Here is a 13,145-nt window from a genome sequence, read left to right as displayed (position 1 = left end):
ACAACTCTAATTTATTTTTTAAAACACGATTACACATAGATGGCTCGGTAAAGAACTACCTCATGGATGATGGAAAAGGCTTAAAGTCTAATTCAGTTAGTTCCCTAACACTAAACCCATGGATGCAAAGCAACTGGAAAAACTCAAAGCAGAGACCTAAACCAGAAGCAAGCATGGTCTGTGTTTGATCCATGAATGGAGGTGAATAAGTTGCATGATGAATCGTTATATAATTCCTTACATGCACATAAAAAAAGGCATGAAAAAGCTTGTTAATGCCTTCAAAAGAACTAACCTAACCAACTTATCCCTAAGCCAGCAAGCTACAACAACTATTCTTTCTCCAAATTTTAAACCTTTTTAAGATGAAAAACAACTAAATTCAAATTCCAACCCAAGAAACACACAAATAACCCCGCACCATGTAGCTTGCAACCAAATAGAAGAAGATGAATTTGAAAAATGAAAAAAAAAAAAAATTATAGATGCTTGAGCAGCAAAAAACGAAACTCACATGCCAAAACCTTGCCATATTGCCCTTGATGCAAGAGAAGGCCACTACGGCAACAACATTCGAACTCTGCTCTGAGTCGCTACCAACTACATAGAGAGAGTTGATAATACAATTCTAATTCATCAAGAAAAAAAAAAAAAAAAGCCAGCAACATCAGTAATAATTTAATGCAATAACACATAAATAACACCCAAACCGAAGAATTAAAATCCCACAAATGAAGAAATTAGAATAAAATCTAAAACCCAGCATGTAGTAAAAGTGCAGATATATCCCAGAAATCAAAACCCATTAACCAAAAACCACAAATAAAAAAGAATGCATTATTTCCGAACCAGGAAAAAAAATCATAAAAAATTAGGATTTCAAAGGATACAACTTTCTTTGTTGTTTTCACAGATTCCTATCTACATTGAAAGCGTCATCGTCGGCACCACCGACCTCATCATTGTTGGTGCAAGAGCAAGACCCTCTCAGTGGATCCTTTTCTTCTCCGTAACAGCCTCTCTCGTATATCTTTTCTCTATCTGTTTGGTTTCAAAAAAGAAGGTAAAGAAAAAGATTAGCTGCCAAGAAGTTAAAAAGCAAAGGAAAATTGTGGCCTTCAAACTACCATGTCTCTCAATAAATGGAAGGACACAGAAAGCAGGAGACGAAATTGAACAAAATCATCGCGAGATCAACAAACTTTCTGGCGATAAACACTGCTTGAATCCACAATAAAACACCTCACAATCCACGGTGTTAATCTGACCTGTTTTAGTTTTTTCTATAATTTCTACATATTTATGTACATAGAGTACCGGCCGGGACTCAGGCCACAAGTTAGGTGAGTTAAGCAATGAATAAAAATAATATAATTTTTTTTTAAGAAAAAAACCATGTCATTATGATTTTTTTTTTTAATCAAACGGTTAAAACCTGGCTTCTGTAGATCCAGTCGTCTGAGCGAAAATGATGAAAAGATCATTCGAAGTTATTAATACCGACCACAATCTACAATCTCGGTCAAGCAAAGTTCGAAACATATCAAGACTTTCTCTTATAGAATATTACAAGCTATATACTGCGTAAACATTGATGACGAGATCCACAACCGATGAGAAACGGGAACTGTAAATAACCATTCCATGTGAACATGTAGCTTGGTGATTAAGCTTTTTAGGATATCAGATTATGACAGGAAAACCTAGCTAGGATACAAGGTAGTATATATATATATATATATCTGCTGTAAGATTTTAGGATGACTTTAATTCTCAGCAAAATCAGCTGGCTAGACTTGATGATTCCTGACAGTATCAGCAATAGTCTCTTCTACGGACCCGTACGTCCATCCCAAATTCTGCAATTCCCTTGAACTCAACTTTATATCTCCTTCTACTTCAATGAAACTGTGATGACATAGTCAATCGATAATATAGCATTAAAAAAACAGATGAAAACAAATTTAAGGGTACATTATCTAGTGCTTTAATCATCTTTCATTTTCTTGCTACCAACGAGAATTACCTTCTGGGGTAGTTGTAGCTATGATACATGCTCTTCAAGTTGTCCACTAATGCAGGAGTTATAATCGAATATGATGTGCGTATGTATCTTCCTTTTGCTCATGGTTTTTCATATATCAGCAGAAGTGCTTCTGCCACATCACGTACATCTACAACAGGAAAATCACTGATCTCTGGCACGAAGAAGGATGTCGAAGCCATCTTTATAGTCTTAGCGGCTGATATAATCCTCTAATGTAAACCCTAATCTCTCTGTCATTTCCCTGTTATTATATTGTATGTTTATTTATTCACCTTTTTTTTAGATTACAGTCGGTGTTTTTTTGTTTCAACATTTTTCCCATTTGCAATTTGATTAAATGCCTGTTAGAGAGTGCAATTGGTATTTACAGCTTCTTGCAAGCTCTGTCTATTATTCTGGGTTTAGCAACTATCATTGTTTGAAATTTTAGACCTGATTGTTCAGTGCTAAGCTTTTAATTCTAACAAAAAGTAGTTTGATAAAAAGACTTGCACTGTTTTTGTGTGAGTTATAATTCTTGGGGTTCAAGGAGAAGTTTGTTGTTAAGTACTCAAGACTTTCTACATTTATGCTGGAATTTTGGATTTGGGATTCACACGAACCTCTTTTCTTTGTTTCGCAGGTTCTGAAGCCGGGGGGCAAAACACGCCTTGAAGATTGATCCCTGGTCTATAATTAGCGATCAATCATCTCTAATTGTATCTGCTGAATGTTTTTCTTGCTTGAGTGAAGAAGTTAGGTTGTTATATAACTTTCCCATGGTGTCCTTCAAGATTTATTTATTCTTAACCTTAAAGAGATTTGGTTGTTTGATTATGTCGGATCACTAATTCCGAACAATTTTTTCATCCTCTCTAGTGTCTTAGCTTTGTCTTGCTTCCTATCCTCAAAACCACACGTGCAAGAAAGGTGAAGCAATGAAGAAACATACTGCATTTTCCATAGTTTTACCATGGGGGATCTTTGATGGTATCATTGATTGTACTGGTTTACAAACATTTATACCACGATTCTGTACCTGCATGCTTCAGTTTTGTATACTACATGTTATCTTAGCTGTCTATATAGGTGCATAAATCGAGTTGTTTCTTTGCAATGGAGTGGATTCATCACATCAACTTTCTAACTGGTTTTCCGCCAGCAGGGTCGCTTTGTTAAAATGAGCGTACTGCTACTGACCAGTACAAGCAGATGCTATTGAAACAAAAGCTACTTAGGGAGGGACTTTGGCTCCTAACCCTAAGGAACATTTCAGATATAGCTATGATATTCGGATGCTGTTGGTCTTGGATAGAATTCAAACATGGTTATTCAAAATCTAGCTTGTAGAATAGATTCTTTGCTCTCTCTCTTTTTTTTTTCTTTATCTTGAAACAATATAATTTAAAAGATTTTTTACAAAATTCATAGTTTGGATTGACTCAGCAACTCATCTAAATTTTATTAGACCTGATCAATTCCTTGATTAGTTCTTATTGTCAAAACTTCAGACTTTAGAATACAGAGACTTGGTTTAGGGGTGTCTAGATCTTAGAGACCGATAAAGGATCACATGTAAACATAAAGGGCCAGAATCTCTTCCATATTTAACTTGAAAAAACATAAAATTAATATCTTTTCAAATCAAATGCAATTTAAAACACGATATTAATGGCCGAATAACATTAGTTTATGGGGGCTCAGTTTATACCATGAATAAGCCCAAATGTCTAATAATAATAATTAATTAGAGGTTAGATGGGGTTTAGTCCAGCTGGGTGTCATTAAGAACGTGGGTCTGGGGGGGCCTTTCCTCTTTCCAGCCGGATGTCTAATAATAATGATATCTGGGGACTTGTTTTTTAGGATTATTTTGTGTTTGAAGAGGTGTTAGATTAATGTTTTTTTTTTTAATGTTTTTTAATTATTTTAATGTTATGATATAAAAATATTATTTTAATAAATTTTAATTTTTAAAAATCACAATACAGCAAACACTTAAACTCATCACTTGTAATGTTCCAAGGATATTCAAATAGATCCAAGGTCTAAAATCATATATGTTAAATATATTCCCACTTTGTTCTTTAATATTCTGTGATAAGCACAGCTTAGTCTTGTTATTTTCAATGATATTGGTTTGATCAAACTGGACGAAAAAAATCCATACATGTCACGATATCGACATGGATCATCGACACAACATGCTAGCAAATCGCATTTATTAATTGAAAAAAAAAGGGGGGGAATAAGATGAACTGCCCATTTTGTTTAATCCAAGATTCCAGTCTTCTGATAGCTTTCCACCGAATCAATGAGAGTTTCCTCCAATGGCCGGTAGCTCCACCCTAGCCTCTGTAACTTTTCTGAACTCAGATTTATTCCTTCCTCTTCTTCAGTGAAGCTGCCGGTGCAAGAAGATGTGCAATCATATTGCCAAAAACAGAGAAAAATAAATAGGAAATCAATCCTTGCAAGGGTGAGTGAGTGGCATCATCTAACAAGAGAATCACAGTAGAATAGCACTGAACTTGAATAATATGGATGGATGAGTACAAGATCTTTCAAGTTACTTACCTTTTAGGATAATTATAGTTAGGATATATATTTCTCAATTTCTCCACCAAATCCTCTGTTCTGATTTCATGAGCTGTGCATATATATCTCCCTTCCGCCTCTGGCTTCTCATATACCAAAAGCAGTGCTTCAGCAACATCACGAACATCTACTAGATGTCGAAGCTTGTTTTCCAATGACTCGTACCCTTCTGCATTAGCATCTCGTGCAGAAAACCAGTGAGCAATGAGAAGATGGCATAAAACTCTGCTTCAGAACAAACCATATCTAAACTAATCTAAACTAACAAATAGAATTTGTATTTTTGACCTGGGTTTCAAGTTACTAGCCCTGAGAGAGCCATGAGCCACTGTTAGAGACTACAACAGCAATGTTGAAATATTTGAGTTTTCCAAGCATGAAAAACTAAAGTATGATCAAAATGTGGCAAGCTGTCTGGGAAGTCCAGAGTCCAAACCACAGGGTCACAGCCATCAGCACAAAATTGAATCAGACGCAGCTAAGGTTAAAGCTACAATATTAATGAATCAAGGACCAGTTTTATTATGAGTATTTAATACTCTTTAACTTTCATAGAATCTCAGTGTTAAAAATCATCAAAAGTACACTAAAAAAATTCCTTGGATTACTTGTATGTAAAGATGACATTTAACATGCACAGATAAAACCAGGTGACCTGGGCATCGTATGGATAGCTACCTTTCAAGAGTTTAATAAGAACCTTGCTACTGGCATTGACTGCAGAATGCAGATTTGGCCCCAAAATGAGGGAAGGGCAAATTGTTACAACATCAAGTCCACTTCTTTTTGCACATTCCCACGCCTCACTTTCTGCTTCTGTCTTGGACAGACAATACCAGTTCTGGTGCACAAATAGAACAAAAGATAACAGCAAACAATGGAAAAACTTAAATCGTCTGTGGGATTAACTCTCATGATATAGAATTACAAAATGTAAGACCAGAAAAATATGTTCAACTCAGGACTTCCAAATTTGCATTAAGAACTAACTTCAAGTTTATCACCTTGGTTGCTCTGCAGTATTCCTTGTCAGACCACCAATTCTCATCCATCACTTGACCCTTTGGCAAGCTTGGGTTCATGCACACAGCAACCACAGAGGACACAATAACAACTCGCTTAACCTTTGCTTCATCACATGCTCTGAGCACATTCAATGTGCCCTTTACAGCAGGTTCGATCAATTCTACCTAAAATCATTACAAGATAGCATATTTCTTTATCAATCACCATCAAACACACTGTCAGCTGAACACTCTAATTAATTAGGCACGCTTGCCTCAGGGTTTGGAACTGTAGTGGAGGGAACAGGACTGGCAACATGAAAGACTCCTTCACATCCCTTGATAGCAGAACAAAGAGAGTTGTAATCCAGTAAATCTGCCTTAAAGAGTTTCAGATTCTCAGATGCCTTGCCAATGGTTTTCGAGTGAGCATACTTCTCGTCCGCTGCATGATATTGTCAATAAATTTGCATTAAAGCACCATTAAAAAAAAAAAAAACAATTCCATATTTCCACTTGATAAAGGCTGAGCTTCGATTTTTGACAACAACTATCTGCCGAATCCAGATGCGAATGTTTAAAATGCGGCCATCAGTGAATCAATGACATGTAGCCAAAAAACATTACAAATTTGGGTATTATCGATTAAATGCTTAAAGATCTGAATAATACATGAAAATGGGGCATAGCAATACAGGTAACCCGAAGCGAGAACAGAGAATGAAAATAAATAGCTAAGAGTTTTGTAGATACCGACCGGGGTCTCTAACGGTTCCATGGACAAGATAGTTCTTAGAGAGAAGAACCTTGAGGAGCCAAGAGCCCAAGAAACCTCCAGCTCCTGTCACGCATACCCTCCCCTTCTCTCCTGCCATTTCCAAGCTTTCGTAATCAATCAGTCTTTTAGTTTAGCACTTGTCTGCAATGTTGTATTGCCTTCCACACAAAAATAGAAGTTCTTTTAGGGTTCCTTTATTTATTGGCAAGGAGTTGTCCTTTTCCTGTGTTTTGGCTTTCCAGCCACCACACCTTGAAAAAAAAAAAAGGGCCCCCAACTAGAAGAGCAAGCGGTTATTCTTGTATTCTTTTCTGCGAAATAGCCAACAACAACCGCTGGATGATGATATGATAATATCAAGATTTCCTTCGTCACGAATTTACAGAAACAAGTTCGAACTGCCATTAAAACGACAATACTATTCAAGAACAAAAACCCACGCCCTCTATTTGCATTCAAGTAATGAATCCAGATTATTGCAACATGCATCCACAGCAACAAAAAATATGTTCTGGAACGTACACTACAGGACTCTGTCAGCTTGTCATTTCCTAGCTTGGCAACCTAAGTGCGCCGGGGAATGATCCACGGGATGGACTTGTGATGGCACTTTTAATTTCCATTCACTCGTCTATCTTCGTTATCGCCCCAAACTTTAAGAAATTATTATAAGCTCTTTTACTCTAGACATGGTTATTGTTTACTCACTTGCATTTTCACTGCTGTGGATTGCACTAGTGTGATTTTTGACAAATTTTAATTTGATCCTCAATAGTTTATTTTGTACAATTGAGCTCTTTTAAACCCATATTGGAGTCTAATTGCATGTTTTTTTTTTTTTTTTGTAGTGAGAGTTGAATTGACCTGAACTCATGAAGATTTATTAGGGTTTCTTTTACCTTCAAAACACTTACAAAAAAACATACATAAACTTAGGAAGATTTATGGTTCGAGTTGATTTCGGGTTTTACTGATTTTTTGCATTTTTAGAGATCATGAATTGGTTTAACAAGATTTCTAGAGTGTTTTATAAGTGTTTTTAGGTAAAAAAAACAAAAAAAGCTGTTTTTCCAGTCAAACTAGTAGGCGGATTTTAGGCTTAACAAACAACGCATCATCTGTTTTTTGTTACAACTAGTTGGGGCGGACGATGCATCGTCCACACCATTAAACTTTTAAAAAATAAAAGGTTTGCATGCGTGCCTTTTTTTACAAGGACTAGCCGCTAGGCTTGGCCTCATTTTCTAATTTTTTTTTAATATTAATGGCTTTTTTGTGTGTTTTTTTAAATAATTTTTAAATTTATTTTTTAATTAATACCCTTTTTCTATGATTTTTTTGGGTTTTTTATCCTTCATTGAATAGCGATCTTTTTTTAATTATATTAGGTGTGTTTTATTTTTTCTAGGGTTGGTATGATTCATCTTTATTTTTATTTTTTACAATATTTTTAATATGTGTAACCTTAAATATTATATTTTTTTCTTTTATTTTATTCAATAAGTTTTATGTTTGTCAATCTCTATTACAAATCGATTTTCATAAACAAATTCATTAAACACAATTTAGTAAATGATTCATGTTGATATATTAAATATCTTGATATACATTGTTATCTTTTTTTCCAGTTACCTCTTTTTATCTTTAATTAATTTTTTTTATTTATACAATGGTTCATGATTTATTTAATTGGATGTGTGCATGGGTATTTTTGATTTACATTTATGAAATTTTTATGTAAAAGAACACGTTGAAGAATTCTACTTGTTCTGTATTTTTCATCTGGTGTTGGTATTTTCAATTTGATCCTTGTTTTTATGATTTTTTATTTTTTTTCTTAATTATTTTATAAAAGTTTTATTATTTTTAATTTTACATTGAATCCAAGTTGATAGTGTTTCGTTTTCTTCTTCTTATTTGTTTCAATCTTGATTTTCATTTATATATTTTTCCATTTGCTATTATTGTCTCTCTTTTTTTTTCCTTGTGAGTTAAATAAATCCAATTTATTTTGTTGGTTGGGGCTATTAGCTGAGTTATTAGATTTATTTTTAAAAATAATTTTCTTTTAAAATATCTAAATATTTTACAAGAAAAATAATACATACTCGCGATGGAGCGTGGAGACCAACTTAGTATACAATTAAATGGGAATCATAACAAAGAACATAGCTTGCCAATACAAGCAGGTGTTGGACATGGACGTGAGTTAAATCATAGAAATTGCTTAAATCATAGTTGTTGATGATTATATGTTCACACCGTATACTTCTATAAGGTATAGTTTTAATTGATGTAAATTCAGTCATGTGCTCCCACGCCTTTTAATAGTTTTCTGATTTTAGTCGGGCCATGCGGTAGTATGTCTGGCCCATGATTGAAATGACTCGGGACGCGGTTTGGTACGTTCAATTGAACGCATTTATGGATCGATTCTTTTCGTTAATAATAAATTCGCGACGTGAGTCCCAAAAACGTAAGCCCAGGGGACTCTTTAGCCATACGAAACATGAAGACGCAGCTAGCTGCATGAAACACGCAGCGAGGAGCTAAACGTGCCTTGACGCTGAGAGGTGGTGGCCAAGACTTGAGGCTGAGAGAGGAGCAAGGGTGTTTTCACTGTAATTGACTGTTACCTACTGTTGTTGACCACAAAACGCTAGGAAAGTGCAGGCCAGAGTGTGTGGACAGGCTACCATTGGGGACACTGCCTGTCTGATTTCGAAAAACAAAAACAAAATGGAACACTACTTGAATATATACTCGCAGGGAGAGTCCTTGGTTGGTTAGTTTAGGTGACAAGAGAATTGACTGGATTACCTTTATATGAACATATTTAGATGGATTCAATGTTATAAATGTCACTTTGAGTTGCAAGCTGAGATTTTCTTCTTCATAAACGAAAACTCTATCGTAAATTGACTTAGAAATTAAAATATCCTCTATAATATATATATATATATATTCTGTCCATCGATCATTTGCCATCAGTACTCTAGATGGTTTCATGAATCAATCTTATCGCCATTAAGTACTCTTGTGTATGTTATAAAACTGTTTTCTTATTTAAAAAATTGTAATTATGGTCTTCACAGTCCAGAATTAGCATGAATTGACGAGAGGTGGTGCTGGGTGAAAGAGAGCCACTCGTCAAGGAGTGGATGCTTTTGAAAACAACCACAGTGTAGACATTGTCTTTAGTCTTCGACGCTGTTCTTGCCAAGCATATCGTCAATCCCACCAAACACGTATCCCTCCGGCGAGCAAGTAACTCCTGGCAAAAAGAAGTTAATCTAGCCACTTCAGTGCTGTCGAAGCAACTGCAGCTTTATTCATTGTTTAATCCCTTCCAGTCACTCCCAGTAACCATCGCTTGTGATATTTCTAAAGATAACCAAATAGATCCAAAGGCTAAAATCATAATCATTACATGTTCTGTCGTTGGACTCTCTCATAATTTCGTGAAACACGCTGCCTCGTGGACATTGCAGTGGATGGATGGGATTCTTCATCGTTTTGAGGTCTTTCTCAAGGGTCCTGTCCTGTTCCGGGACGAGTCTTCATGAGTTTTGTATGGTCTCGATTCTCAATGCGGCTGTTATAATTGTTAAACTTGACTTTCGAAGAGCCGCGTTCCATCAATTTAATTTTTATTTTTATTTGTTAAAATTGAATACTACTTGTAATTTTTAAATTGTTTTAATATATTGATATTAAAAATAATTTTTTAAAAATAAAAAAAAATTATTAATATGCATTTTAATATAAAAAATTATTTGAAAAGCAATCGCTACCACACTACCTAATATACTCGAAATTGATTTGGAAAGATTGGGTTTGCCTGTAAATTATTAAGTTAATTCAAATCAACTATTTTTATTATATCAATATTTATTTATCTTTATTATTTACATTATCATATTTAAAATTGAGTTAATCAAATCATTAAAGATTTAATCATGTTTAATTTATTTTACTAACTCAATGTTTTATTTAATTTAACTATCAACTTGCTTTGAATTAGATTTTAAATTTTAAATTTTTTAAGTTAACATGTTATATTAAATCAGGTTTAATAACAATAAATATTATATCTTTTGGTTTTTGTTTGGGTATTCTTATACTCTTTAAAATGATAAGACTAGATCCATTTAAGTTTGTAATAAACGTGTTTTTTAGAGAAGAAACATGAACATTGCATCAACAACTATGTGTTGTTATTAGATTACAATAACTTTCCATTTCTGAAAAAAGCGAAATTGTATACGTAATTTCCATTTCCTGGCTTATAAAGCAGACAAGTAGATTTTTTTGATCGGCACTTCCAAGCCAAACGATCATTTTAGTGGCCATTTCTACATTAAAATAAAATCTAAATTTTCTCATTACAAATAAAAAAACTATACATGTCGGTGAGAGCCAACCAGTAATTGATCATCCACCCCAGCTATGAACAGAAGACATGTTAGTCATGTATAATTGAAGGATGTAAAATGTTCCAGAGAAACAGCTGCTTGCCTGGAACTCACGTGAGCCGCGGGGGATTATTATTATTATTATTATTTATGAATCCAAAAGCAGAGCACCAAGTCCAGCAATCATTACAATCTGTCGGAGCCCGGCCAGCTGACAAGTTTTTTTTTTTTTTTTTAATCGAGCACATTAATAATAATAACAATACCAACAAGCAAGGTTGTCAATTCCGTTTCGACGGGTGTTTTTTTTTTTAATTGGAACGGAATGTTCCGGTTTCGGACCGTTTCGGCGTGCCGTTTCGGGATTGTACTGTTCATATATATATATATATATATATATATTCAACAAATATAATTTAAATTCAAGATAAATTATGCATGACAAAATACAAACACAATATCAAGCAACATAATTTTAAAATTTAAAATATTTCTAAATAGTCAAGGTATAATAATGACTTATATTTTACACATATACATATAATAATTACTTAGAAATTAATACAACATAGCAGTAAACATATATATACATTCAGTTTCATATAATAATTATGTATCATTTCTTATAATTAATAAGAAATTAATCCGGTCATGGTCACAAACCCAACAGTAAGATTATATATAAAGAAAAGATTACATTGAACTTGAATTAAATTAGATACAAGACCAAATTAAATTATATACAAAGAAAGTTCCAGCAAAGAACCCCTCCTCTCCTTCGCAGTTTTAATGTTCCAGCAATGTAAGTTTTCCATTTCAGAATTAAATTACATACAAAGAAAGACCAAATTAAAACCCCTGACATTGATATTATCATATTAACGTTCCAGCAATTAATCAGATTGATCCGCTGACATTGATGCCAAAAAAACCCCTCCTCTCCTTCGCAGTTCGCAGGGAAGAATCCAATAAAAGGAAACCCACAGTCCTGATTTTCTAAGACATCCCCAAAAGTAATTAGGATCTGAAGAGACTGAACATCCACTAGCTCTCTACCCTTCTCTCTTCCACATTAAGGGCAGTTCACAATTAACAGATGCGCGCTCTCTCACAATTCACAAACCCACAGTCCTGATTTTGAAGAACTCCACAGTCCACTCACTAAAAAGTAAAAACAGAGCTGATTATCAAAACTCCACAGTCCAGATTATTTACAGCAAAACTCCACAGACCAGCCACTGAGCTTTTGTTGTCATCTCCGCTGGCTCAAGAAAGAACCACCAGAGCTGAATTATCAACCTCATTTACAGCAAACCTCCAAAATAACAGAAAGGCAGATACCAATTCTGACATTAACACGGAGACAATGAAAGAAAAAACAGAAAGACCAAAAAGGATCGCACCTTAGCTCTGCAGGGAAGGGAGCGGATGGCCAGCGAGGTTTGATGAATCTTCTGGTTCTGTCTTCTGTGTGATAATCCTCTTGACGGGGAGGTTGAGACTTGAGAATTATCAACCTCTTTGATAATTCTTTGCTAGGTTGCAGGGGGCGGCTTCTTCTCTTTTTTGTTGATTGTGCAGTTATTGGCTTCTTCTTCGGTCGGGAAGTCAGTGGCTTGCTGCCGCATGGAAGAGCATGACAAACAACAGAGATTCAGAGAACTAGAGAAGACCAAAGATTGTAATTGTTTTGGTCGGGTTGAGTCTGCGAGGAGGAAGAGAAATTAGGGATTTGGTTAAGCAAAAGAGAAAAAGAGCACGGGTGTAGGGCTGTAGCAGTAGCACGGGTGTAGGGCTATAGCACGGGTGTAGAATGTTGATTGTAAACCGGGTTTAATTTTGAATCGAACCTTGAGTCTTTGACTCGGCGGCGTTGACCCGAAACAGAACGCATTGATTTCGGCCGGAACGTTCCGACCGGAATTTGCCCGGAATTTCCGGATCAGACCGAGATTTTACACGAGACGAAACTTGTTCCATTTTGTTTCGTTTTTCTAACTGGTATGAAATATTCCGGGTATTCCGGCCGAAACGGAACGGAATCAACAACTTTGCCAACAACATACTTTAGAAAAATAAAAATTGGATGGCTCTTCCATTTATGCATAACAATTGTCATAAATTGTTAAATATTCTAATACAAATTACATTGAAAAGAAAGGAAATAAAAAAAAATATCATAGAAACTTCCAAGACGATAAAATTAAATTATCAAAAATATATTATTTAGATGAGTTGACAACTTCAAATAAGGATACTAATCATGACTAGAATAATTCCTATAAATCATGTAATTTATTTGTTTTTGGACCATTTATATGGTC

General features: G+C 34.7%; 1 protein-coding gene and 1 long non-coding RNA gene across 2 annotated transcripts; both read right to left on the bottom strand.

Annotated features, from left to right (window-relative positions):
* Positions 1 to 4,037: 4,037 nt before the first annotated feature.
* LOC118042031 (cinnamoyl-CoA reductase 1) lies at positions 4,038 to 6,730 on the bottom strand. Its single transcript, XM_035049562.2, has 6 exons — positions 6,386 to 6,730; positions 5,904 to 6,073; positions 5,629 to 5,814; positions 5,303 to 5,465; positions 4,604 to 4,793; positions 4,038 to 4,430 (listed from the first exon to the last, which is right to left on the bottom strand). The coding sequence occupies exons 1-6, from the start codon at positions 6,501 to 6,503 to the stop codon at positions 4,298 to 4,300; spliced, it is 960 nt and encodes a 319-aa protein (XP_034905453.1). The 5' UTR covers positions 6,504 to 6,730; the 3' UTR covers positions 4,038 to 4,297.
* A 4,766-nt stretch (positions 6,731 to 11,496) lies between these two features.
* On the bottom strand, positions 11,497 to 12,832 carry LOC118042029 (uncharacterized). Its single transcript, XR_012169123.1, has 2 exons — positions 12,225 to 12,832; positions 11,497 to 12,082 (listed from the first exon to the last, which is right to left on the bottom strand). It is a non-coding gene; the product is annotated as an uncharacterized lncRNA (long non-coding RNA).
* Positions 12,833 to 13,145: the final 313 nt, after the last annotated feature.

The sequence above is a fragment of the Populus alba genome, chromosome 2, assembly GCF_005239225.2.
Source record: "Populus alba chromosome 2, ASM523922v2, whole genome shotgun sequence".
Classification (NCBI taxonomy): domain Eukaryota; kingdom Viridiplantae; phylum Streptophyta; class Magnoliopsida; order Malpighiales; family Salicaceae; genus Populus; species Populus alba.
This window is presented reverse-complemented; position numbering and strand designations above follow the sequence as displayed.

Coding starts and splice junctions, on each gene's coding strand:
- LOC118042031 (XM_035049562.2), bottom strand. CDS start 6,503: ATGGCAGGAGAGAAGGGGAGGGTATGCGTGACAGGAGCTGGAGGTTTC. Junction 5,815..5,903: donor CTACAGTTCCAAACCCTGAG/GCAAGCGTGCCT, acceptor TAATGATTTTAG/GTAGAATTGATCGAACCTGC. Junction 5,466..5,628: donor AATACTGCAGAGCAACCAAG/GTGATAAACTTG, acceptor TTTGTGCACCAG/AACTGGTATTGTCTGTCCAA.